Here is a 26,436-nt window from a genome sequence, read left to right as displayed (position 1 = left end):
CCTCCATTTAAAAAAAAAAACAAAACCACTACTTTATATCTTTTTCCCACCTCGCAAGCTGCCGAACTCCCCAAGCACACCACCCGGCTACGAATGCCAAGCGCATCCAAATTTCTGTTCCCATTGCTCCTCCTGAACATACTGACGTGCGTACGTTAAAAAAACAGAAGAATGAAGGCTTGAGTAAATGAATGAACGATGAACCAAAAACATTGAGGAGCGGAGCATAGTTTGTAGCTATAGTAATATCAGCGTGGTAATACAAACGGGCGCTTGCGCGTGTTGGCTTGTGTCCGACCATTTGAGAGAACTGACGTGTTAGCGAATCAAGCTAAAGTCAACAACAGAAATGTTGAAATGATGGTCAAAAGGTGACGCAGGGGCCCTCCTAATCACACGCTTTAGTAACACAAGTAAGCGTGGGCAAGGCGTGTGCCGATAGTCCCTTTTTATTGTTCGTTTGGTGCTACTTCTACAGTGGCCAGAGAGTTCTCAAGTCTACCATGCATTCCCGTCGTTTGTGGCGCATTGGGTCTCGTTAACCGGTGACGGATGCCTATCATACGGTTCGTAAGAACGTTTGGAAAACAACAACAATGGTATCACGTGATATTGTGCCAGAAGTATGCCGATGGTGAAACAAGGAGTTGAGGGGGGCAAAACACAACGGAGAGTACAAAACGGAGGTAATATTGCCCCGCTGCTCAACACTCAGCTGGTTTCGGCGGTAATGCACTTCCCTGCCAAGCGTTCACACCCTTTGTTGCCGTCCATTTCGCGCAACTCCGCTTCCACCATATCTTCCACAAGCTGCTCAAAACTGTAGGTAATTTTCCAACCCAGTTCACGTGCAGCCTTCTCAGGGTTGCCGACAAGCGTTTCCACCTCAGCAGGACGAAAGAGCCTCGAGTCAATGCGAACGATGGGGGTCCTCAGCGCGCAGCCTCTATCATATGCTATCTCATCTAGCCCGCTACCCGCCCACGCCAGGTTGACACCTAACCGCTGAAATGCGAGGTTGCAGAACTCTTTCACACTGTGCTGCTTGCCAGTAGCTAACACCCAATCATCTGGCTTATCTGCCTGTAGGATGAGCCACATGCCATGTACGTAGTCTTTTGCATGACCCCAGTCCCGCACCGCATTTACATTACCCAAAAACAACTCCTTTTGCATACCCCTCGTTATGCGCACCGCAGCCCGAACGATTTTCTTTGTGACAAACGCTTCGCCTCGACGTGGGGACTCATGGTTGAACAGTATTCCGTTAGAGGCAAACATATCATACGACTCACGATAGTTTACAGTAATCCAATGTGAATACAGTTTGGCCACAGCGTACGGGCTCCGTGGATAAAATGGGGTCCTCTCCGTCTGCGGGGCCTCTTGGACATTCCCATACAATTCACTACTACTAGCCTGATAAAATCTGCATGTTTTCTCTAAGCCGGTGGAACGTATAGCCTCGAGGATCTTTGCCGTACCCAGTGCATCCGTCTCTCCAGTGTAAACTGGAGTCTCAAAAGAGATCTTTACATGCGACTGTGCTGCAAGATTGTACACTTCATGAGGTCTAACCCTAGAAACGATCTGATGTAACCCCGCACCGTCCGTCATATCTCCGTAATGCAGATGCAAATGCGCGTTACCCACAAGGTGGTCGATACGGCCGGTATTCAATGAGGAGGAACGTCGCACAATGCCGTGCACGTCATAGCCTTTCTTAAGGAGAAGCTCCGCAAGGTACGAGCCGTCTTGCCCAGTGATCCCCGTAATGAGAGCCAGTCGACGTGCTGACATACTGAACGGCTCCTAATGTGATGTGGAGCGGCTTCGTCCCACCCGCGCCTACGAACCCGTTCAAACAAGGGGGTGGGGATGTATGAGAGAAATAACCAATTTCCACTGGCCCTCCAGGTAACTTAAGCTGCACTTCAAACAAGATCAGTGCGGTGTGGTGCCCAGCCCTGTACACTTGCTGTCACTGATGTGCCAGCCGACTGAAGGTGCATTGTGCAAGAAAGCAATAAAACAACACAAGGGAGACGGAAGAGTCTCATAGGTGTATCGGGGTGGTGTGGGCCATCGCGCGAAAAACAAACAAACAAACAACAACAGTAGTTAAGCCGCAAAAAGTGCAAAGACGTGATCACAAACGCCGTGCGTATGTCGACCTCGGATAGTGGCGGACGCGAACACGCTTAAAAATGCTCACATATGGATCGCGATGACTGTCGTAACGCTAAATTGGATAACACATTCCCCTCGTGTTCAACAACAGTTTTTTTTTTTTTAAAGGGGGAGTAAAACCAAAAATTTGCTCTGTGGCAATGCATAACAACGGCCCCCCCCCCGTATCACCAATGGCGGCTGTGCCTGCGGTGCTCGTGTATGCATGTATGAGACAAAAACGCTTCTTCACTTGACCTCTCCTTTTTATTCCTCCAAGACGCACAAATAAACCGAAAGCCACGCAAATGTAGTTAAACCACCGCTGAGAACCATTACATGCATAATCTTTGAGTAAGCAAGCGGCAGCAAGGCGTTGTTGGAGCAAATAAGGAAGGGATCAATGGCAGAAGGGGCACACGAACCAACAAAAATGGCGAGAAGGAAACTCTTAGATGTTGGTATGAGATCGTACGTTTTGAATGCTAATATAATGAGGAAGCACAACAGAGGTACTACGACGTGTGCATTGAAGGCCAAAGCGAAAGCTAGCACAAAAGTCTTTATCTGTGTATCATCGCTATCTCGCCGCCCCGCCGAAGTCTCCCAACCAGAGACTTCACCATGGCCATCTCTAGAATCTCCCTGCGCTGCGTCTGCCCTCTCAGAAGCCGTAGTCGCATGTACCTTCCACGTGCGTCCAGCTTCGTAGCCCAGCAGAAGAAAATGAAGCGGCAGGGTTCCGTAAGCCACCAACTTCATGCCCCCAACCAACGTCGTTCCCAGAACTGGGACGTGTAGAACCCTTCGAATTGGTGTCATGCTGACAATAATGGCAATAACAGTGGTGACAATCAACGGTTTTCTAATAACGCCCAGCACCAGTTTGAGCGTTTTGACGGAAAAACATGAAGAGGACGCACTGTTGTGAATCACATCATCCGACCCTCCGCCGCTGGTCGGGGCGCACTGCTCTCCTGCTTCATTGGCAGACACACGGGTTGGTTCCCCTTTAGGCGCGTAGAGTGGAGGCGTTGCACCCGTTTCCCGCGTTGTCCGAAGCCGATTATCGGAGGTGGCGGTATCCTTCACAATCCCGCATCTGTTCTCCTCCTCTCGACACGACATTTCTCTCTCACAACCCTCTGCTTTTTCCTGAGCGCACGCAGACAGAACAGCTACAGGTGCCTTCGCGTAAGGCCTCACAATCAACTCTGCGGTAAGCCAGCAAACCAGAAAGTTGACGGTGCTGTAACAAAGAAAAAATGCAATCGCCTCCTCTCCTACTTCATTAGTGAACCATGGAATCCCCTTGAGCATAAAAAGTGTTCCGAGACCAAATGTGAAACTGTTCTGCAGGACGCAGCTCAGCATAACTAGGCCGTGCCACCTGGTTGGGTAAGCACACCTGAGTAGTGTAGCAGATGCCAGGGCCAATATTCGAGGCACACAGGCAAATATCGCTGCCCAAAGAAACATGTAAGCACGTTCTGCATTTTCAAATTTGGTAATGCTCACAAAGGTGAGGGAGGGAAGGAAAATCATGAGCGAGACATCCGCAAACCCCCCTACGCTCTTCTCAGTCCAAGAGAAAAAGTGAGATATGAAGTAGCTAAGTCCGGAACATGCTATAATCTTCGAAACGACCAACCCGGAGCGTGCAATACATGCCCAGATTGCCATTGCTGACGGGCCTATCTTCTCCAGGTCCTTTGCTATTTCATCCGAGGATGTGGTTATTTATTTCGCGTTGTATCCGAGCAAACAAAAAAAAAAACACATCGATGGATTTAAGAAGCAGTGATTTTCTTTCAGCTGGCGGAACGAAGCAGACGTACTCACCCATATACACGCATACAAGAACACTTTCTCATAGACTACCTGAGAAATGGTGGGACCGCAACTAGGCCGATTAGTCGATTGATTAACGCTTACCGTATAGATAAAGGGGGAGATGAGGGAGAGCGGGAGTACAATATTTGTCACAAATAAACTCACCAGACGCATAGGGGGAAGCAAACAATAAAATACCTCGGACCTCCGGGTCGATCCGTGCGGCAACATCCTAGCGGGACCAATTAACCTGGACTCATTGGACCATGTATACTCTCATATCCTTCAGTTCCTTCACCAGCTCGTCATCAGCGTCTCCATAGGAAGAATCACATGGGTGGTCTTCCTCACAAAACCTCTGTGCGGTGAGGAACGACCGACGAATGTGTTCCACATCAATTTCTTTGACCCACGAGCGCCACCACTGATCCAACGTGAACGAATGCTCCTGCGGCGGCTGTCGACATCGCTTGCGAGAAATCCTACCCGCATTTGAGTTACTTTGATGGACATGGACGAAATCAACTTTATCTTGTTCATTTATGAAGACTTTTCGCACACAGTCCTCGGAGAAGGCAGCTAAAGTTTCTTGTAAAGGTGGGCAACACACCAGCAACTGACCACTACGGACCACAGCAGCGCGAAGGCGCTTCCACGAACGAAGATGTTCCTCTGCGCTCGCCGTAAAATACTCAAATATATTATGCAAAATAATAATATCTGCGGATCGGAGGGCCTCCAATCCTTCACCCTCAAAACAATCACTGTGAACAAGGTTGAGGTGAGCCGCAGTGGGCCCCCTGGCGAATTTCTGGAAAACCTCTTGCTGAAGCGCTACCAACTCTTTATCAAGTTCAATCGCCGTCACCCTTCGGGTGTTGAGCAAGCGTTGCTGCTCTGAGGCAAAGTAACAAGACATAGGTACGATCCCCAGTCGTGAACCCACTTCAACAACGTGCTCACAGGAAAAGGCGGCAGCCACAGTGTGACAGTTTTTGTGGCGAGGTCGCCAGACGTTGTCGGATGTTAGGCAATAGGAGGTATCACCAAAGGAAGGTAGTAGAAAACAGGAAAGAAATATCAGCTGCTCAAGCGAGAAAGAGTGGGTAATAAATTGGCAGAGGCCGATGTCCACCGACCCACATGAGCGACAATATTCCCGTGATATATGGCCCTGATCTGCAAGTGCATCAATGTCCTCCTCGAGATACAGAAAAGCGTCTACTGCGCAAACGGGCGGCTCCACGGGTTTGCTACTTTGCAGCGCTTTATAAGCCCCTCTACCTCCACAGCTGTTTTCCCCCTCCTGAGGAGACGTCGGCGCCGGGGGTACAACCGGTTCGGAAATGCTGCCGTACGGAATCCGCTTCTGAAGGTAGTGACGCAATTTGGTGAGGGAGCGGCGAATCTCCAACACCACAACACTGTCAGCCTCAAGGGAGGCTTCATCCTCCTTGTCTCCATCCTCTCCCCTAACGCCACAGCCATCTTCGCAACCGCCTTCTTTATCGACATTTTGTTCACAGTCATGTCCATCGCGCCGCTTGCCACGACGAGCGCGCAGTTGCTGGCGTTGAATGTCACAGAACCCGCTTACCAGTGACATGAACGTCGTGATATCGGTCTTACTCCACGCGCCTACCTCTGCAACCTCCAGCGCGGGGCGTATTTTTTCAAAGACGGCTTCTACATCGACCCGCATGCGACGCTTTCAGGTGAAAAAGCTTGAAAACAATATCAATATTCCTCTTTTCCCCCTTACTTACCTCTTTCTACCCCGACGGTGGCTGCCATACAAGACAGATGTAGTGAACATGTGCATTAAGAAGGTAGAAATTGCACTTTGCGTGTAAGTGAAGGAAGATTCAGTGACATGGAGGTGACAACAGTAGTTGTTTTCTCTTATTCTCGTGAGTAGATTCACACAAATCATTGGAAAGTTGCTTTGCAAGTCGTAAATGGGGATGACGATGCAATTGGTACCCCGCCCACTCCACAAGAATTCAAAGCAACTTAAAATCAGCAGCAACTATCAAGCCAAGGCGGGGATCAATTGTTCGCCGACTAATAGGCTGAAAATAAGTTCAAGCAACTCGACCCACTCACGGGGAGAATATTAGAAGCAGAGCCCACAATGCACAGCGAAGGTGCTCCAGTCACATATCCCCGCTACAGATCCTTCTGAATTAAAAGACAAATATATTCCAATGGAACGTAAAGCAACCAAACTCACCACCTGATCTGCAAAGGTAACCTTGCAATTCCAATTCCTCCAGAAGATCCATGGATACCGAACATGTAACATGCAAAACAGACGCAAACGTCACTTCGTTGACGCCTTTCAGCATAGAAGAAGATTCTGGAAATACTGCCGTTTGGGTCACCGGCTGTGTCACCCCGCCATCCCTTCCGTTGTGAATAGGAGAAGAATCTGCTGACGTGGTGAATTTTCCTGATTCCTTCTCGTTGCATAAGCGAGGCCCAAGAATGTGTTCTAACTTCTTCAGTACAATAGAGGGGTCCTTGCGTTGCAGAGCGTAACGACCCGATGAGAGACGCTTTAGTGTGTATTGCGCATATTCCTGTTGGTCGAGCGCGCGACATGCGTGCAGCACATCATTTGTTGATACCAAATCGCACTCGCCACGAGCCTTGTTATACAAGGAGAAGAGCTCGATGAGCGGGATCAGTGGCATCGACCCGAACACATGATGGTTTTTCTCGTGTGTTATCCATGAATGTATTTCCCAGGCAAGTTCCTTGTGAAACCCCGCATGCGCACTCACAAGCCCCCAGCCGGCTCCCGATGCCCGCACTGTAGCACCCAGGCCAAGCGTTGCTTCGATGCTCTCAATTGTCATGTTATCTTCAGCCTTCGTCGTGCCAGCGATATTTTGCTGCTTTTGCTGCAGATTTCGAATGGATGCCACAAGGGAGGAGGCATTACGCATGACATCATCAATGTCACGTAACGTTTCCCCTTGTGCCGTCTTTTCCGCTGATGCCCGCATGAGACCCGCGATCCCAGCCTTGTCCGTAAAGGCTAAAAGGGTCTCGTTTGCTGGCGCTGCGCTACTGTCATCACGTGTTGCTTTACTCGACCCCTGGACAACGCCTGTAATAGATGGCAGTGGTTCCGTCAACATTTCACTGTGTCGGAGCAGTAACAATTTTTGCTGCAGCACATCACGAAGAGTCTCACAAAACTCTTTGATGTTGCCTACTTTAAAAGAAAATACCGCTTTTTGCCCGCTTTCTGTGAGAGGGATGTGTAACTTCGGACTGCGCCCATCTGACTGAGCCACGACGGTTGGGCCACCGCTTGGACTGTCAATGTTACCAAGGGGAATCCTTAGAAAAATTGGACCTGCTCCCTTAGGCTGAAAAAAAATATTATCCGTAGAAAGCGTTAATTTGCCTTCGTCATAGTTCAAATTGCCATCACCTTCGTGGTAACGGGTCTCATTTTGCACGAACAGAACGATTTCACCAGTGCGAACGAGGTTACCATCCTCACACGATTCCCATGAACTCATTACGAGACGCAACCAATATACATATATGTATATATATATAACAACAGCTAACTGCAGCCCTCAAAGACCAATTTATACCCCCTTTTCCAGATTCCGAAACGCTTCGGTAACGACTGCTTTTACTTTCCCGTTTCTTCGTTTTATTGGCGTTCTTCTCGTTTTCCCCAACCCCCACCCTTCCCTACTGGATAACCCCTAACCACTAATTTGCTGCGGTTTTGCTCCTTCCTCCTTCCCCTTCCGTTTCTCCCCCCTTCGCGTGGGTACACACGGGAGAAACCACGCTACCACTAAATGAGAAATCAAAGGAGAAATTAAAAAGGCACGCTCTACAGGGATAAAAAGAGCAGCAATACACACCCACACCCACACGAAAGAAAGAAAGAGGTGACCGAAGGACGGTAAGTGCTTATGCAGCAGCACACGTACACACAAGCATCGTTGTGAAGAACACGTAAAGGGGGGAAGGAAATAATATATAAAAAAAGCTACCATTGCTAGCATCTCATTGTACAGTGCGCAGACCCAGAATATCACATTGTTTAATTCCATTTCCCTCCCTCTTCCCCTCCCAAATATTTCTCAGCATTTCGTGCCCCTTCCTCCCTTTCAACCATTTCACCATTCTGGTACCACCCCCCACTTCATGTATATGGCGTTTAAACATATGTTAGGTGATATTTGTGTGCTGACGGTACCGTATTGGTGCCATCTCACTCATGTAAGGGAGGAAAGAAATACACCCACTCCTGCGTTAAAGTGAGCGAAGATGAAACTTTCAAACCCACGCGCAAAGGAAGGAAATGAAGAGAAAGCTGCATCAATACTGGCACAGATGAAAAAGCTATATCGCAAAGAAGGAAAAACAAACAAATAATCAAACAAAACAACAAACTAAGTACGGAAAAACATTTTTGTGTCACACAAGTAAAGCAACACACCGCAAATACCGCACGTCTAATGTGCTATACATCGTCCCATTCAATGTGAACATTGTGTCCTCGTAGGGCGGGCGGGCCGTTGTGCACGTTTTAATAATAATAATAGTATGATACAATATTTTTAACAGATCATTTCTGTCTCCGCCTTTCCCCATTCTCCTCTCCTCCAATAAGAATGAACACATGCCCGTCGGCGTTTATCCCCTTGTTTGCAGCATGTTTCCATCATCAACAACAGCAAAAAAAAATCATTACGAGCAGAGCAATAGTTTTGTCGCCACTGTGGACTCAAACAATGCTATCAGGGTCCAACTGTTCCGCCCAATTGATCAGGTCACCAACCATATCATCATCAAACTGTTCTGCTTCCACCTGTCTGGTCACGGCGGGGGTGTCCAACGACTGTGGCTGCATCCCCCCTGAAACGCTCGGATTATGCATTCCAGCACCCAATAGTGGTGGGGTACGCACACTTGATTGCCTTCTGACCTCAATATTTTTCGTTTGTGGGCACATTTCGGCTGTGAAGCCCGTGCTAACAACCCTTTCACTACCCTCTCTCAATGGAAGTGAGCTCGCTGGCATATTCGCAACACCCGGGTGTGTCAAGAGAGGCAGTCGCTGCGGTTCAGCATTGACACCAGCGGCCTGGTGTAACCTATTTTCAGTGCTTGCCACGAATTGAGGTGTGCTTGTGGTGCCCTGCGCTAATGAACTAATTGACACAACATTTGGAAGGTCCCACGGTACGTGCGGGGTGGTTTGTGCTGCGCCCAATTCACGGCACTCAACACTCGCACTCCCTGTAGAATTCTCTAAAGCCGCCTCCGCGCTGCCGTAGGGAAAAGGCGACGCACTGTCTCTGCCAGCGCTGTACAACATCTGCAGGCGGAGGCGCCGTTCAATCTGTTCCTGAATTTCTTCGATTTTAGCCTTCTCCTTTTCCTTGTTTGAGCTACTGCTTGGGGGTAACTTTTGCTTTGCCAGCACGTACTTACTCCTTGTGTCTAGAGGCGGGGCGAGCCCTAATTCTCTCAGCATGTTTAACCTTTTTTGGGTCGTGATGCCCTCCACCGAATCCAATAAACTGAACTCGCTACTTGTGAGTGGTGAGGGCGACACTGTTTTCTTTTTCCTCAACTTCCTTAGTATAACTCCTGTACCCAATTCCACATGTACAGTCTGCTCAAAAGTGGTGCTGGGGACACAATTATCCCCTACAGATTGCCGTGCGTCAAGAGGTTGCCTACCGGAATCCACACAACATTTCGGTTGGGCATGTCCTCTGGCAGTACCTGGGTCTTCAATAACAAGCCTCTCGCACATTGGAGATGAAGAGGTACGGAACTCTCCCAGTGTCTTGAAGATCGAATGACCGGGTACTGCGTTCAGCTGATTCGTTCCAGTTTTCATGAGAACCGAGTTCCCACCATAAGCAACGGGAAGGCCACCTCCGACGCGGTTCTCACTTCCACGTGATGGTGACCTCACCTTGTCGCTGCTGTTGCCACAACCTGGCAAGTTGCCATTGGCAGAATCGGCTAACCGCCTTCGCGCCGGACTGGATCCTCCAGCCGTTTCTAAACTGGGACGGAGGTGATGACTACTTCCAGGAGTGGAAACCGGATCACATGGTAAAGGAAGTACCATCGAGTCCGCCTGGACATGATTTCTAAGCCAACACAACTCCTCCATGGCCTTCATGAGGCGGTACTCCTCCCAAGGACCCACGTACATCCCCTGGTCAACCACACTACTTTACACAGTGGTTTCGTATGTTGAAAAGCGAACGTTGTAACGGAGACACAGGTGTTGCAAAGTACCAAAGCGTAGGTATTTGAGAGGAAAGGAAAATAACGACACGAAAACAACAAGAAGAGATGGGAACAGTCATACTGAAAGGAAGTGTCCATTACTGAAGGGTTTGAAGCGAGGGCGTGATGATCCTAAAGAAAAGGGAAGCAGAAGGACCCACATGACCTGCGCCTGAGCATATAACGAAGAAAATAAGAAGGTTTCCAAGCAGTTAAGACCCTTGGTGAGAGGAACAGCAGAGAAACAAAAAAAAAGGACACATGTAAATCCAACATTCCTTTCCCAACTTTTACACTTTTCCTCCGTCTTCTATTTCTTCCCCTCCCCCCCCCACACACACTTTCTTTCCCTCTATGCTACTGTAACGCGTATTTACGGATGACGAGGAAGGTAAGAATACACCCACCCACCCCCGCCCCGCATCTTGTGCGCCACCTCCCTGACGGGGAAACCAAAGTGAGTATGGCACAATCTATTTCCTCATTTGAATAGTAACCTTCACACACGCAAACACACAGGAAGCAAAAAAAAAACTCAGATTATTGCGGGGATAAGATTCTCCGAAACATTACACACAGTGCTTTCACCCTCCTCCTCTTTTCCCACATCAAAAAAAAAAAGTGCAATACATGGCCAATACCTCGCTCCTAAAAAGAAAAAAAGCAACGCTTAGCAAAACTAATGTTGACCAAATAATTGAGTAAAGCAAAAAAAAATTAACGAAAAGAAAAACGAAAAAAAACAAGGGCAATCTCACGGCGGCTGCAAGATAAAATTCACATGATTCCACAGCCTACGTGCTGTACACCTTACTTTATTTATTATTTTTATTCTTTTTTGGGGGGAAGGGGGGGGGGGTATAGCATTCTATTCAGTGAACCTTGGCTCAACATATATGACCGCAAGGATGAGTTGGCGGCGAGGAGAGTTGCAACTCACTTCACGCATTCGGGACGGGAAGGGGGAGCGTTGGGAAAAAAACAAAAGGACAAAAGATGCCTTTGCCTCCTGCAACCTCCATTCACATCAACGGGATTACAATGCCCCCTGTGTACTGGCACTTTCGTAGCCGTTTAGATGCTCTTCATTCCTCAACGCGCTTTTGTCAGCGCCCTGCGAACCACCGTGCGGTGACTGTCGCCTACAACCCACATCCCTGCGCAAATGGTTACCTCCGCGATGAAGTTCGCTTCTTAACATGCGCACCTCATTTTGAACAAATTTCATATCTGCACGAAGTCGCGTAAGCTCGGCATCGACGGCAAAAGAACTCTCCTCAACACTTCGGAAGTTTTGATCCGTGCGCTCACACAGGGCACTTAGCATGCCATGCAGTTTCGACTCATCCACCTCACTTGTGTTCTGGGGTTTAACCTGCGAAAATTCTTGGATTAGTTTTTCCTGTTCTTCTATCTTCCATCGAATATCTTTAACGGCAGCTGTAAACTTCAAGTGCTCCCGCATCACCTCCTGATGAAGGTCAGAGAAATCCCGTTGCTGCTGCCGTATAGATAGCAGTTCACTTTCTAAATCATGTATGCCACGTTTCGCATCCACAGCCGTCCTCATTGCCTCTCCCACATCATACCGCACTTTCTTCATGTCGGATGTGAGGTTCTTGATGTTTGTACTAAGCTCCTTAAGGGTTTGTTGTGTCTGCAGCTTTGCATCTGGTGTTAAAGCATCTAATGAATCCTCAAACTCCTTTTGTCGCACGCCAACAGAGCGCACCTCAGCCTCTAAATTGGTTAGCCGCTGACTGATTTTCTCCTGGAGCTGCGCCTGCTGTATCTGTTCTTGCATAATGTTCTTCAACGCACTATAAAGAGGGGAGACATCCATCTGGAAGTTGACAAGCGGATGTCGATCAAGCTGCTCCAGTGCATTCTTCATCTTTCAAAAGGTACGTGTAGCTGCGTGAGGGTGAAAAAAAAAAGAGGAAAGGGAGAAAATAAAGGAAATGCACATAGACATCATGTAAAAGAAGGACCTAAAATCTGCACACGCGCGGATTAGCTACAAAAGGCTCCAATACAGAAGAAAAGGCACGGCTGTCGCGTGGGGAAAAAGGGGGAGAACCACCTGACATTCCGAAGTCCACCCACCTTAACTGTTCCCCTACAAAACAAATGGTTGAAGGTTGGAGGATGCGGGTCTTACGTTTGTTCCCCAGCTTCTTAGTCACACAAAATGAGTCATGACGAAACGAAGGCGAATGACCAACGCTGTCATTTCCTTTATTCTGGTACTCTTATAGTTTCCGCGAGAGAATGATTCCCTTGGAAGGCAACAGTCAAGAGGAATGCGGCGAGCAGCCCACCATCATTCAGAGGTATCACAGGGAACATTTTTTAATCATCTCTTGCGCCATCTCCGGCAACGGCGAACCCTACAAGAGTGAGCATGGGCAAAACATTTAGGCATCAACAAACCATGACGTAGACGTTTTCAATACCACCAAAAATAGGAGGCATCCCATCATAATATTTGTTATTAGTTTTTTAGCCTGCTGTCACTTTAACCGAACAAACTTACAATGGTATTCCTAAACGTGAACCCAACAAGCGCAGCCGACGCAATGAAAATTAGGACCGCACATAACATGACCCAAAGAGGTGCGGCATTCCGCTGGCGATCCGCCACCTCACTGTCTTGCCTCGGTGAATCTTTCTTCCGCTGAGCTGCCGACTGCGCCTGCGCCCGTGCCCGCGCCCTCCGTGCCAGCTGGATACGCGAGCCTCCGGAAGAAGCACCAGCTGCGGTGCTACGGCCAGCAAACTGTCTTCCGCGCAGCCCCACCTCGTCTCCAATTTCATGTCCCCCTTCCTCGTTACTGTCGATATCGCCATCCTCCAAATTACCAACTGACTCGTCTTCCCTGATTTTTTCATGTTCTTCCTTGTATTTTTCGTAATCGATCTTGTTTATAGCTTGGAATCCAATAAGGAGATCGGCTATTTCATCGCAACCGTATTCCACAATTAGCTGCACTACCGTTTCGTTGTTGTCAGTAAGCAGCCCACCAAGCCAGTGGCGAATGTATTGCGAACCAGAAGCTCCATCGAACTCCCCAAGGAAGTTCACAAGAACTTTCACAACTTCTATGTTATTTGCAGCAACGGCGTGATGAATGAGCGCGTAACCTTTTTCATTATCACACTGCATGAACACATTCTTAAGACGGGCCTCGTTGTCTTCACCTTCCTCAACACTTCTCAAAAGCGATCGTACGACGTTTGCCACCGTAATCCCAACGTGTGTCGTCACTGCCACTGTGACTGCCGTCTGACCATATTTATCAACAGCACTAGCAGACGCCCCCAGTTTGAGGAGCCGCTCTACGGTATGCATCATCACACCTTCATCGCAGTTCGGCCAGGACAGAATCAGATGGAGTGCCGTGCTTTCAGAGTCAGTTGTCATATTCACCAACCGTGACACCTTGTCCGCGCTTGTTTTTGCCATTTCCTCCAAATACGACAGTAGTTTGCTGATCACACCATCCGAGCCGCTGCTAATGTCGGAAACGGCGGTATGCAAAACAGTAAGTCCCGCTTTGTCTCGGCTGTCAAGAAGTCTTTCAGCAGGGACTATTACCGGCGAATGACCTTCCAGTGAAAGATGACCCTCCAACCGCTGTTCGGTATCATCTCCCCTACAAGTATTTTGGTCCACGCCAAATTTGGTTACCGTCTCCAGAACAAGTGAGAAGAGCGATATGGCGTTCAATGAAGCAAGTACGTGAAGGGGTGTGCGACCTTGGGAATCAACCGCGAGGGGATTGGCCCCGCAACGTAATAGCAACATTACCGCGCTGTCGTTCTCGCCCCAGCACGCAGCGTGCAACGCGGTAGCGCGCTCGGACGTTCCATCCATAGCATCGATTTTGGCGCCTGCCAGTAGAAGCGCGTGCAGCCCCCGCTCACTCATTCCTTGGCTTATGGCGTACGATAATGGAAGGATTTTCTTCGCATTGGGGCTATTGACAAGCTGATTTGCCACTGCCGAGTTAACCACTACCGTCACTTCACCCGTCTCTGAGTTTTCGACGCGCTGCAATAAGGTTTTCTCCAGGCCTTCATCATCACCTTTCTTCAAGTAGTTCCAGAACTGCACCTGAGAGACGTCACCGGCCGAAGCTTTGTTTGCACTGGAGTTACCCTTGGAGTTATTCTTCTTCATAGGTAGCCAGCACTACAGCAAAGGAGTTTCCTGATAGGTCAGCGCCGATTGCGAGATGGCACCAATATCCAATTTCCCCTTATTCAAATGATTATCTTGCCTTTCCCTCCACAAGAGGGCTTAACTTGTCCTTTTCTTTAAAATATATGTATGTATATATTACATACAGTCGTGCAAAGAAGGGGATTGAAGAGTACATCCAGTAAACAGGATGAGTACAAACGAACCTGCAACGCAGCCAGGAAAATGTGAACGTGAAGAAACAACTGCATTGTTCACTACTTTTGCGACGCTAGTGCCCGACATAACGGCAAACCTCGTGTGCCACAAACTGTTGATTTGTTCTACACACTCGATAAGTTTCCCCTGCAGGGAAGCCCCCCCTCCCCGTTTCCTTTAATTGAGGGCGAGGGAGCGGTGTGTGTGTGTGTGTGAAGGGAGGGGGGGGGGAAGCGACAAACAACTCGCTTCACATCAATTACCATCGCGCCATGCTATGACAAGAACCGAGTACTCCATCCCTTCTTTCCCCCGCAAAAAAAAAAATCGCTAACTCTCCTTTTTCTGGAAGGGAGGATCCGGTTTCTGCTTTTCCAGCTCCCGCGCCTCCTCATCACGGTTACCATCGAGACCTCGGACATCCAAACCCTTCTTTTCAAGCATGGCCGCGCTCTCCTCGCGCAGCTGCTGAAACAACTCTTCCGCTTTCGCCTGCAACTTTTCATCATCGGGGTTCTGGGCGAACTCATCCAGCACATCCTGTAAGCGCTTCTTATTCTTTGAATTCCACGTGGCTAACGGCACTTGGCCGCTTCCCCGCTCCAGTGGCTTCGCCTGTGTCGGACTTGGACTCCATGCAATCGTGTGAAAGACCTCAAAGGTTGCCGGGATTAGTTCATTTTTCTTGTACATAACATCGTACACGGCACAGGCTGCGAGCAGGACATCGCGGCTGAGTGGCCGCCGCATATAATGGCACGCACTTTCGCCCATACTCGACAGGTGCTCCATCAAATGGAATGGTGTTTTGTAGAGAAGCAGGTGGCGGTCTACATCAATGCTGGGGAGATTAAATCCTGCTTGCAGCACCAGAGTGGAGAGCCCCGCTCCATCAATCATCGGCGAGATGTGCGACGACACGCCGCCAAGGATTTCTGTTTGAGCCATGGAAAAGCAACCACGCAGTTCATACAGCGTATTGCCACCGAACATGGAATGCATCAAAAAGCCGTCTTTCTTGAGGACTTTCCTAATATTCACCATTGCCGTCTCGAGGTCGTTAACCCAATGCATGGAGAGGCATGATACCACCATATCTACCGTCCGCTCTGGAATGCCAAACGGACTCGGCTCCTCCTCATCACAGCAAATTTGCACAAACTCCACGTCTGGGGGTATCAAGTGCTTAATCTCTTCGTAGTTGCGGTTGAGTCTCTCCTCGCAAACATCCGTCTGAATGTACTGTTTAAGACCAAAGAGTTGCTGCTTCTCTAACATGTGTCGGAAGAACCAACCCGTGTGGGCCCCAACTTCAAGAACCACAGGCGTATCACGCTTGACGAAACCGCGCCGGTCGAGCATTTGATCCGCACATAACTTGTGCAAATCGCACGATGGGGCATCTACCAGACACCGCTGTAGACCTTTCAGCTGCCGATCAAACATTTTGATGGTGAGAGCCCGCGCCGGTGCCGAGCGAGTGAGCACAATTGGAGATGGCATTGACTCTCAACATGCAGCAATGGCTCACTCTTTCCGTTAAACCGTTCAGCTATTCCCTTCCTTTCCGAGCACACGTCTTTTAGGCTTTCCCACCGTTTTGCCTCTATGTGAACAACACCAGAGGCCGGAGCGAAAACCGGTGTCGAGGGATATTGTGTGAGGTCTCACACGAAAAACAATAAAAGAATGAAAGCAGGAAAAAGGTAGAGATGATGACCACACGGGCTTCAAGTGAGTGTAACCGTCTGCACCCGTGGATGCATGTGTTGAGGGAGGGGGCGCAACTTAGCGCAAACAGAGGCACACAAAAACGGAGATTTAAAAGTAACAGAAAATAAATAAAAAAATTGGAAAATGTGAACCGTTCGCTCGCACGCATAATCTTTTTTCTCTTGTTTTGCCCCTCTTCTTTTGTTTCCCCCGTCCATGTCAGCCGCAATCACAAAATTGCGGTTGCCGAACCCGCTGCTACTGCTACCCCGACCACAAAGCAGCACTTCAATCGACATAGAAGGGGAAATTTGGGCAAATACGAAAAAAAAAAAAGAGGAAAAAAAGAAAACAGCAGCACCAATGATGGTAGTTATAGTAACAAAACTCAAAAATAAAAATCTGAAAACTGAAATAAAAAAAAGACAATAGCATCATTCATGACGATAAGACGATCCACGTTAGTATTCGACACGTGTCCTGTCACATATACTTGCAGCACATATATATATAGATAAATAGATTTATTTTTGTGCGCTTGCGAATATAGTTGTCTACGGTCGATTACATTTTTGCCGGTTGGAATCCCAAATGCACTTTTGCACATACACGTAAACAACTATATTCAGTGACTCATTCGGTTCATGTGGGATCGATCCCGATACCAGTGGGGAGTGGGATGACGGTGGAGTGAAACGACAAAACAAGAAATGTGATAGGAAAGAGTTACCAAAATGTTTCTTTCATTTTTCTTCCCTTTCCCCTCTTGAATAATGATAATAATTGTTATTATTTCGCCCTTTCCCTTTATAGTGGAACCTCACTATCAATCCCAGTTCTTTTTCCTTCACACTCTCCTTCAGCGTGCTATGAGACCGAAAGGGAAACCGATAAGGGTATACACGGTAAATTATATGTGTGGTGAAGAAGCCTTCCGTTTCAGATCATATAGTTCTCATATTTTCCTTTTTCTTCTTCCTCGACCTTCCGCATGTATGCCCCCTTCCACCTTTATCTCTCATTCACCTATTTTATTTTCTTTGAACTTCTCCTCATCATTGCATAAAATTGGTTAGTGATAGTAAACATCAATTAAGATAACTGAAGTCCACGTTTAAAACAGAGTACCTCTCCAGTCGATAAATATCGCGACCTAAAACAGATTTCCTTGCTCAACTTTCTTATTGTTTTGTCTTCGTTTTCCTGCTCCTTTTCAGTCTCTACCATCACACCTTCCAAACTTCTTCTCATCCTTTTGTTTGCTCCGGCTGTGCGCATATATGTACGTTCAAACCTCTTCCTTACGACCGGTTACGGATCAAACCAGTTGGAAAAGGGTAAAAAGAAGGTGGTAGAGAAACATTGAGGATAGGGGAGAGTTGCCTTTGAAGAGGGCTTACAACTTTGAGCGCGCGAAATTCATTCCCTTCTCAATGTTCGCCTTCACAACGGAGATGGATTGCTTAAGCATTTCCTTCTCCACAGCATTCATGGGACCTATCGGTAGGCGCTTTTCAATGCCATTCTTGCCAAGAACCACCGGTATTGCGAGGAACGAGCAATTCTGAGTGCCATCTGTATCCACATACGCATAAACCATCGGGGAAGACTGACCTGTGATGGCGTTCACAACAAACATCGCGAAGCGGGCACCTGCCTCAGCCATCGACAAGGTGGCACTTCCGCGGCCTGCCTTTGCCTTCACCACCTCCGTACCCGCCACCTGCACACGCTTGCGGATCTGTGTCAGTTCCCCCTCCTCAGGGAGTGGACCAGGAAGTTGAGAAAACAGTGGGACAATCGTTACGTCGCTATGGCCACCAACAACGGGGACGGAGGCGACGGCAAGAGGGTGGCGAGCGTTGTTGATGAAACGGGTAGCACGGAGCCCATCCAGCAGAGTTACGCCCAGGAGTTTGTTCTTGTTGTAGATGCCAAGCTTCTTTAAGGCCTCAGCGGCAATCGGCACGGTGCTGTTTACGGGGTTCGTCACGACGCAGAAACATGCCTGCGGCGATGAGGAACCACATGTGAGAACAAGATCCATAATGATGCCGGCATTCACGTTGAAGAGGTCGTCACGAGACATACCGGGCTTACGGGGCACACCGGCGACAATGACAAAAACATCAACACCGCGCGCAAGTTCGGCGAGGGCGGGATCACGCTTCACTGGGGGGAGCTTTCCAGCAGCATATTTGACGGTGACGCCGGCGCGGTCAACATGTGAGAGATCGGCGGCCACTCCGGGGGCACCCGCCACGTCGTACAGCGAGAGCGTGCTCCCGTACGGCAGTTGGCGAAGAAGAAGTAGCGATAGAGACTGGCCAATACCACCGGCGGCTCCAATTACGGCAACGCTGACCATTGTTATGTTGGTAGTTTTGTTCTGGTGCCTGTCTTTGTGTGTCTTAAAGAAGATCCTTTGTGGCTTTGGGTGGCTTTATTGATATTTAGTATTTTACTTTTAATATAATGATGGATAACAAACTTATTGGTAGCGTAAAAGGTTCACAGTGACCCCGCCCCCAAAATAAGATACAGATGAGGAAAGGGAAGGAGAGAGTTTTACAAAGTAGTAAAGTGGAGGGATTGATGAATAAGAAAGAACTTCATGCACCGCCCGACACCCATTTCAGCGTGCGCCAGACAATGCTTGAAGGAGACAACCACCCTTAGGACAAGAAGAGATGACAGAGAGCAGACAAACTTTTCCTCGCTTCGTTTTGCATGTTAATTTAATCAAAAGAAAGTTCATTGCTTGACGCCCGCGCCTGCACCCACGCACAAAAACGAAACACCAATCACGGACCTCAGCTGTGCACATCCCCTTATTGCATTAGAAAAGGGAAACAAGATAAAGATGTGGGCGACAACTAGAGTGAATTTGTACAGGATACACGGTGCTAAAGGGTGTGTCATGAGCGGTATCAACCGGCTTACTAACCAACAACCATAACTAAATAGGATGATTGAAAACCAAACTGAACGCATTTGGTCACGCCACGTACTTCTTAAACTTCTTTTTCTCTTCCTTCGCCAACAGTGCTACACCACACCAGCAACCACCCCGCACCACTCACAATCAGTTACATGAAAAAGCTCTGTCAAAAGTAGGTATATAAAAATAAATACAAATATATAGATATATACAGTCGATCATTCTACAGTGTGACAGTAAAACTAGTGCGAGAAACCGACCCCTTCCTCCTTCCCTCTCCCCCCCACGAAAAAGAAAGAAACCGATGAGTACAAAAGTGTAAAAGGGAGACGAAAATTACAGAATACAGTAAACAACCAAACAAACGAGACAGTAACGAGGGAAGCAAAAACACGGTGAACCGGCGCCAGAACAGGACATTGTTGCGCCCTTTAGGCTACACCCGCATAATTTCACCTCTACTTCACCCTTTTCACTAGCGTGTATGACATTGACTGAGTCCAATGGATATGTGGAGGTCTGTCTGTTGTTACTTTGTTCCTCCTCGGTAAGAAAAATACATTAAAACATTTGAAATATTGTACAACAAACAAAAAACGTTAGAGAGTTTTACTTCTTATTACAATTCATGCTGCGATATTAACGTAGTACAATGATACGACTCCCGACAATTTTTGTCACTTACTCCCCACTAACTTGTTTCTTAATCCATCGTCCTGTCATTACATCCAGGAGATTAATAAAACTCTTATCAAGCATTTCCCCCGAGACTACTGGATGCTCGCATCATCATCGCGCAGTGGCGTGCTGTCATGATTTGGGGGGAAAAGAGCGCTTCCTACTATGGATTGCATGCTGTTCCTCCTGTTCCTACCATCTTTCACAGGAGTGTAACCAAACCGTGCAGCAGCATCACTCATGGCACCAAAATCCTCTTCACTGCTTGTGTGCGACATCATCATCCTGGGAGAAAAGTCGCGTGGCAATCCATCCTTTCGAACATATCCAACCCGAGTGAAAAAGTTAGAGATGAGGCCGCTAATGCCCAAACCCTCACGGTGCTGCGTGAGGGAAAGTGGGTCGCCCTCAGATCCTCCACCCGAACCCAGCCCAGCTGGTCCGTCTCCTTCGATTTCAGCCTGGAGTTGGTCCAAGCTGGCTTGAAAGTCGAGGTTCTCACGCAATATTTGTATATTCGCCTTCAGCTCCTTGTTTTCCTTCTCTGTGCGTGCAAGCTCCTCCGAGTAGTAGTTTTCAAGTGCCGTGAGTGTGACGTCACACTCACGTTGTACTTGACTGGTTGATAACAAAACGGATAACTCGCGATGTGCGTCTTGTAGACAAGTGGTATGTGCGTTCAGTTCCTCCAAAACGAACCGCTCATGTTGCTCAAAGAGAAAAACAGCTCCCAATGCAGATTTTGGCGCACGCACAACAGCGGCTGCGAGAGAAGTATTGGCCGTATCCAATAACCCACATAAATACCTCGCATTATCCATCAACATCTTGCGACCCGTGTTAAAACACAACTCAAGTACCTGCCATTCACCCTGTTGATACGCAACAAGATGGTCCCGAGCGTCGGTCTCACTGTCCAAGCACACACGCACCCCTTGAAGATGGTTATTATTCTTGGAGCAGTCCAGCTCAGCATTCAATCGCGTCGTCTGGTATTGTTTCTGCTCCAAAGCAAGATGGGCCTGCTCAAACGCAAATCTGATTGTTGCGACTCCGTCCTTTTGTGCTGCAAGGATAGTGTTGCGGGAGTTAGCTTCATATTCCAAACATCCCCGTAGTTGATGTCGATGCTGCTCCGTTTGCGCGGTGTTTAGTCGATTTCGCAAATCCGTCACAAACTTTTGGTTTATCACTATAGCGCCACCAATACGTCTTAACGCGTCTTTGATCACTGCAGCTTCGCTATCTTGAGACGCGAGAATCGCCTCCCTGGCACTAATTTCATCCTCTCGGCATTGCAGTAACTGTTGTCGGCATTGACCCATTACTGCAGAGCGCACCTGACCTTGCAACTGCATAACATGGCTCTTTTCCTTTGCTAGGGCATTACTGGCGCCCAGGAACGCATTGCAGATGGGCGTAACTCCTTCTATAAACACCTGGTGTTCAACTACACAATGTTCGGTAAGTAACTTGTGGCTCTCAACAAGCATGGTGGAAAGCTCCGCGCAACATCCAGACGCAATTCCCTGCTCGCGGAAACGAAGAACAAGGTGGGCACGAGTCCTTTCTTCTTCGCAGAGGAGAACTTCACGCCCGGATACCCACTCCAAAAGCACTTCAGTTCTGTGGCGAAGGGAGCACGTTAGTTCCGCTTTGTCGCAGGCCGCCTGATTAATAAGTTGTTGCCGTTCCTTTGCGGCAGCAACACTTTCCTGTTCCTTTCGTAGACGGTAAATACTCGCTACGCTGCTCGCCACTGTGGATGCCCAAACCTCCATCTGTTCGATCTCAATTGCAGTTCGTCCGCTACATTGCTCCCTGAACAAACGCGTTTGTTCGGAGACACTTTCCTTAGTCTTCTCAGCAGCAGCCGCAATTGATCCATACTTGGCAAGTTGCTCGTTCAACTGCTTCTTTTCGTTGCTAGATTGATCCAAGAGTTGTTTATATTCCTGGGCCGCTCTTTTCACTGCCTCAGCTAAGTTGTTTTGCAGCTCCCTGACAACCGACTGATGCTCCTTTTTAATCCCAGATTCCCTCCTGGTAAACTGTTCCTTCAAAAAGGTGACTTCTTCCTCGCAGTCAGGTAAAAAGGTATCGCTGCTGCTTCCAAGAGTTCTTCTGGATGTCTTTCGGACTGTCGTAGCTTGCGCTTTTTGATGACAGCGTCGTTGCAACCCCTTAGCATTCTCTGCGCCCCTGGGACTGTGCAAGGTAACGGTTGACTCCCTGCATAGCGCATCATCTCCCGTTAAAACTCCGCCCCGACCACGCCCCCTGGATGAAATCATATCACTCGCGACCTTACTTTTTTTCTGCACCTCGACAGACCTTTTTGGGACTTTTTTGCTTGGCAATCGTTCTTCTGCAAGCGTCAGCTCTTTTTCAGGGCATTCGCTTTTTCCGTTGCTCCCAGTTAAAGGGTTTTTTCCGAGAAAGCTCTTAGCATATTGTTCGTACAGGTTGCCGACCAAGCGGAACTTATCCATCAGAAGATCAAGCAGCGCATCGTGGTGAGAGTCAATCGCAGACCTGAGAAAAGCTGCTGCGCTGATCTGACGGAGGTTCAACACTGGAACAGAGAGGGAACATACACTGTTTTCAAGCTGCGCTTCGGTCCCATTTTTTTCTGCAACACGACGAGTGGTTCCAACCTCCTTTTGACGGGGACTGTGTTTTACCTTGCGTGCTTGGACACATCTCGCGCTGGGGAGTAGAGGTGACATCCTCCGCCCCTCTTTGGGACAGTCGTGATTTTCCCTGGTGGTATTCACAGCAGTTCTCGGTGTCAACCCTGGTTCCGCCTTCATGGTGTTTGTTGCCCATGCAATCACCTTAGGACCGGCCCCATCTAGTTCAGCCTGCAGAGTAGCTAACTTTTGCTTTAGAGTTCTTTCCATTTTGGAGAAGTTGTGCGCTTCCTTTTCCAACGCCTCACAACGCTCTTTGAGCCCATCGTTTTCCACCATGGCATCATACAGCCGCTCTCGCAGCCTGTTTATTTCCATTCGTGCCTTATCCCTATCCTTATCCTGGACTTCAACTTCAGGGGTCTTCAGTCCCTTGGGTTTCACCGTTTCGTGGTGCCTTGGGGTGCTCGCATGCTTTCCGCATGCCTTAGCGAACTCGGAAAGAAGCCTATCTCCAATGGAAGCAAGTACCAACCATTCCTTGGACTCCATCTTTTGCACGTTTTCTCGCAAGGCATGACTATGAGAGTTTATCATCATGATGTTTTTCTGCAACGTGCATTCGTAATTCATTGTAGCGTCGAATGCACACCGCGCCAGCGTAGCTATCAGTGTACCGTAGTCTTGATCGGCCTCAATTCGAAGGTACTTCAGCTGCTGTAACGTCCTGGCATTGAGATACGGATTTACTGACCGAGAACTCTGTTTTCCCCCACAATCACCGGTTGCTGCACCCCCTGTTGACTCCTTTCCCTTCGTCCTTTGCATCAGGTGTGGGCTGTTAACCTCATCCTTGGTCATCGTCTCTCCCCCCTGTTGGTGTTGTTTACCATTAGCGTTGTGTTTGCAAAGGGTGACACTTCCGTTGCGATGGTGATTCATCAAACTAGTTTTGTCGTTCAACTCTTCGCGAAACGTCTCCAACATGAAGTCACGTTCAACCGCCTCCTGCTGAAGTTGCACCACTCGCTGGCGCAACCGTTCAACTTCTTCATTGCTATAGTCACAAATAGACTGATTGTTCAGTAGCTGCTTTAGTCTCGACACTTCGGCAGTGAGCTTCTTGATCTGGCGTACCTGTGGGTCTTCATTCACGACGGCAACGTTGACGATCTGCTTCGCACGAGAGGCATAACGCAGTGTTTGACATGTCACTTCGTAGTGCTCCACGCACGGGGAAACGGTAGCCACCATCGATGTCTTGCTGTTTCCGCCCAACGAATCCATCAGTAGCCATGTGAGGTTGGATTCACGGTACGGACAGAATGCGCTCGGTTTACCCGTTGAAGCATCAGCTAGACAATCAATGACTCGACCCAGTGCCGTGAGCGACAAGTTAATCTTCGTGGATTCCTTGAAGTGCAAACCCTCCACCCCACTAGCGCCAATACGCTCCGATCCAGCAAGATCAACCAGATTGAGCTTACTACTGACGCGGTTAGTATTATTATTTTCATCAAGTGTCATTTGTACAACGTGAATGGAAAGGATGGCGTGACTGCGGCTGCTGCGATCATTCATTTTAGTGGAAGCGGTATGACGCTCAATGCTTCCCCGGTACATCCAGAACAATAAATCTTCCTCTGCTGCTATTGGCTTCCGGTCCAGACCTTCCACAAAAACACCCCGTACGGTCTGGTGCCTTACCCGAAGGTCATTTGTAGAGTGCCCACCTGAGATGAGATCAAAGACTTTTTCGTTATAAATTTCATAGAACTCCATTTCCACGCGGTAGGAGTACGAACTGTCTTCTCTCTGCTTTTGTCGAAGGGAGTTGAAGAGGTCACGTGCAAAGCGAGGAATAATACCTTCTTCCGTCGTCGAAAAACTATCTCCACCCAATGAGAGTTCCAGAAAGGCACTCTCATCTATGCCTTTCATCTGGCCTGAGCAGGAGGGTGAGGGCGAGCATAGCTTCAACTTAGTGATACTAGAAAAAGAGGAGCTTTGCTGTGCCAGCTCTTCCCGATATAACCTCCCACTAGTCACTACGTCCCTTGGCCCCAGCATGGTGTATGTTTTACCAGTCCCCGTTTGTCCATACGCCAAAATGCAACCGTTGTAACCATCCACCGTGTTGTTTAGAACTGTACGACCAACATGCGTGTATACTTCCTCCTGGTCCGCTCCTGGTCCGGCCTCGGCCGAGTCAAAGCAGCGCTCAAAAACGTACGTGAGGCGCGTCGTGAAGTTCCGTGAGGGGTCCATGATTTTTATGTGGCCATCTCTCGCGTCGAGAGCGATAGTCCGGTTGGGCCGCTCCCCATTTTCCAAGAGTTCACTCGCGGTGAAAGGCCGAATGCGAACATACACACGCATCGCGCTGTCCTGCGCACCCCCGTTGCTGCGTGATGTATCCTGTTCAGTCAATGAAACATCAAGGGCAGAAGTCGCTGTGGTTGTGGTCATGGATGACGCCGTGGATGCGCTGGGATCTAATCTCACCATTGCTGCCGCAGTCTAAATCCCACGCAATTCCCTTACCGTTCACCTTAATTAGTCTTTCCTTATAACCGCTCCTCGTCCCTCACCTTAACCTTCTCTTTCTTCCCTTGTTCTCACCAGTCTTCTGTGGGGTAGTGATTAAAACAAGAAGTAGTAAATAATAAATAATAATAATAATAATCGTCAGGGTTGGCACTGACGTGATCACAGCCGATGTCATGATTAAATACAAAAAGGTGAATATCAGTAATGCAAGCGCGTCCCTTCATACCTCAGAGCTGTCGTATATATATGGGTAAATGAATACAAATATGTACATACACGCAAAAAAGCGTGCAAAATACATATGAAAATGCCACAGCAGAAAAATATTCTATTTCCTCACACAAAACAAAGAAAAAAGGATCACCAGAGAAACGGCAAGTGGAACAGTTCACATCCCAATTCACAAACAACGACTTCCTTACTCCGTTACTCCCTTCCCCTTCTCTCATTCATGCAACACCCATCTTCTTGTCCATTCCTACAGGCACCGATGCATTTGTAATCACCCATTTCCTCATTTGTTTATTTTCCTTTACTCAGTTTCTTGTATCGCTGCTACCACTCAACCCGCTTTGGCAGAGGTGTGCCTTTAAATCGCGTGGGTGTGCACCTGGAGGGGGAGAGAGAGGAAAGAGATGGTAAGAAGCTGAAGGGCATCACGAGAACAACAACGAAGAACATACGGAAAGTCTGGGAAGTGGAAATGGAAGTGGAAGTGGAGGAGAGAAAAGGAGAGGAAAGAAAAGCAAGTTTTCGAAAAAAAAAATGATGATGGCCATGTGAATATTATACGAAAGAAGAAATAAAAGTAAATTGAAAAATAAGTAAATAGATAAACAAATACAATAAAATCATTAACGCTGGACCTGTCGCCGCTTCATCTTCCTCCCCAAACGAAAGCCACAATTCTCCCTTCCTGCTCTACTTCTGAAACATCTGGTTCCCTTCCGTAAAAGCTACGGCGCGTTATTGTGCTTTTGAATGATAATCGTAAAATTACTTTTCATTAAATAAGCGCACACAAGCACACAAGCACACATGCGTACATAAATACATATGCGTGATTGCTCTTTTTTTTATTTATTTAATCAAAAAACCCATTCTTTTGGAGTCACTGTTATTCACACACGGGCGAATTCTCCCTCAGTTGCTTTTTTGTCGTTTATCCCCTTCTGCCCCCACTTGCTTCTTTGCTCATTCGGCTGAAAAATAAAAAAAAAACATAC

The 26,436-nt window shown here is 48.2% G+C and overlaps 10 protein-coding genes across 10 annotated transcripts, besides 3 other annotated features; all 10 read right to left on the bottom strand.

The window, feature by feature from the left end:
* Positions 1–711: 711 nt before the first annotated feature.
* Positions 712–1,800, bottom strand: Tb10.61.0880 (GDP-mannose 4,6 dehydratase, putative; the record flags this gene model as incomplete). Its single annotated transcript, XM_822927.1, has 1 exon — positions 712–1,800. The coding sequence occupies one exon, from the start codon at positions 1,798–1,800 to the stop codon at positions 712–714; it is 1,089 nt and encodes a 362-aa protein (XP_828020.1).
* A 636-nt stretch (positions 1,801–2,436) lies between these two features.
* Positions 2,437–3,852, bottom strand: Tb10.61.0890 (transporter, putative; the record flags this gene model as incomplete). Its single annotated transcript, XM_822926.1, has 1 exon — positions 2,437–3,852. One exon carries the CDS (start codon positions 3,850–3,852, stop codon positions 2,437–2,439), a length of 1,416 nt encoding a protein of 471 aa, XP_828019.1.
* Positions 3,853–4,258: 406 nt separating this feature from the next.
* Positions 4,259–5,704, bottom strand: Tb10.61.0900 (hypothetical protein, conserved; the record flags this gene model as incomplete). Its single annotated transcript, XM_822925.1, has 1 exon — positions 4,259–5,704. One exon carries the CDS (start codon positions 5,702–5,704, stop codon positions 4,259–4,261), a length of 1,446 nt encoding a protein of 481 aa, XP_828018.1.
* A 484-nt stretch (positions 5,705–6,188) lies between these two features.
* On the bottom strand, positions 6,189–7,538 carry Tb10.61.0910 (hypothetical protein, conserved; the record flags this gene model as incomplete). The annotated part of the gene is made up of 1 exon (XM_822924.1): positions 6,189–7,538. One exon carries the CDS (start codon positions 7,536–7,538, stop codon positions 6,189–6,191), a length of 1,350 nt encoding a protein of 449 aa, XP_828017.1.
* A 15-nt stretch (positions 7,539–7,553) lies between these two features.
* Positions 7,554–7,578: a microsatellite.
* An 823-nt stretch (positions 7,579–8,401) lies between these two features.
* Positions 8,402–8,436: a microsatellite.
* A 331-nt stretch (positions 8,437–8,767) lies between these two features.
* Positions 8,768–10,216, bottom strand: Tb10.61.0930 (hypothetical protein, conserved; the record flags this gene model as incomplete). The annotated part of the gene is made up of 1 exon (XM_822923.1): positions 8,768–10,216. The coding sequence occupies one exon, from the start codon at positions 10,214–10,216 to the stop codon at positions 8,768–8,770; it is 1,449 nt and encodes a 482-aa protein (XP_828016.1).
* A 1,113-nt stretch (positions 10,217–11,329) lies between these two features.
* Positions 11,330–12,187, bottom strand: Tb10.61.0940 (hypothetical protein, conserved; the record flags this gene model as incomplete). Its single annotated transcript, XM_822922.1, has 1 exon — positions 11,330–12,187. The coding sequence occupies one exon, from the start codon at positions 12,185–12,187 to the stop codon at positions 11,330–11,332; it is 858 nt and encodes a 285-aa protein (XP_828015.1).
* Positions 12,188–12,811: 624 nt separating this feature from the next.
* Tb10.61.0950 (hypothetical protein, conserved) lies at positions 12,812–14,476 on the bottom strand (the record flags this gene model as incomplete). Its single annotated transcript, XM_822921.1, has 1 exon — positions 12,812–14,476. The coding sequence occupies one exon, from the start codon at positions 14,474–14,476 to the stop codon at positions 12,812–12,814; it is 1,665 nt and encodes a 554-aa protein (XP_828014.1).
* A 549-nt stretch (positions 14,477–15,025) lies between these two features.
* Positions 15,026–16,198, bottom strand: Tb10.61.0960 (hypothetical protein, conserved; the record flags this gene model as incomplete). The annotated part of the gene is made up of 1 exon (XM_822920.1): positions 15,026–16,198. One exon carries the CDS (start codon positions 16,196–16,198, stop codon positions 15,026–15,028), a length of 1,173 nt encoding a protein of 390 aa, XP_828013.1.
* A 1,606-nt stretch (positions 16,199–17,804) lies between these two features.
* On the bottom strand, positions 17,805–18,776 carry Tb10.61.0980 (glycosomal malate dehydrogenase; the record flags this gene model as incomplete). The annotated part of the gene is made up of 1 exon (XM_822919.1): positions 17,805–18,776. The coding sequence occupies one exon, from the start codon at positions 18,774–18,776 to the stop codon at positions 17,805–17,807; it is 972 nt and encodes a 323-aa protein (XP_828012.1).
* Positions 18,777–20,119: 1,343 nt separating this feature from the next.
* Tb10.61.0990 (kinesin, putative) lies at positions 20,120–25,168 on the bottom strand (the record flags this gene model as incomplete). Its single annotated transcript, XM_822918.1, has 1 exon — positions 20,120–25,168. One exon carries the CDS (start codon positions 25,166–25,168, stop codon positions 20,120–20,122), a length of 5,049 nt encoding a protein of 1,682 aa, XP_828011.1.
* Positions 25,169–25,319: 151 nt separating this feature from the next.
* Positions 25,320–25,346: a sequence feature (AT_rich).
* Between the last annotated feature and the right edge of the window lie 1,090 nt (positions 25,347–26,436).

Source organism: Trypanosoma brucei, chromosome 10 (assembly GCF_000002445.2).
Source record: "Trypanosoma brucei brucei TREU927 chromosome 10, whole genome shotgun sequence".
Taxonomy (NCBI): Eukaryota; Euglenozoa; class Kinetoplastea; order Trypanosomatida; family Trypanosomatidae; genus Trypanosoma; species Trypanosoma brucei.
This window is presented reverse-complemented; position numbering and strand designations above follow the sequence as displayed.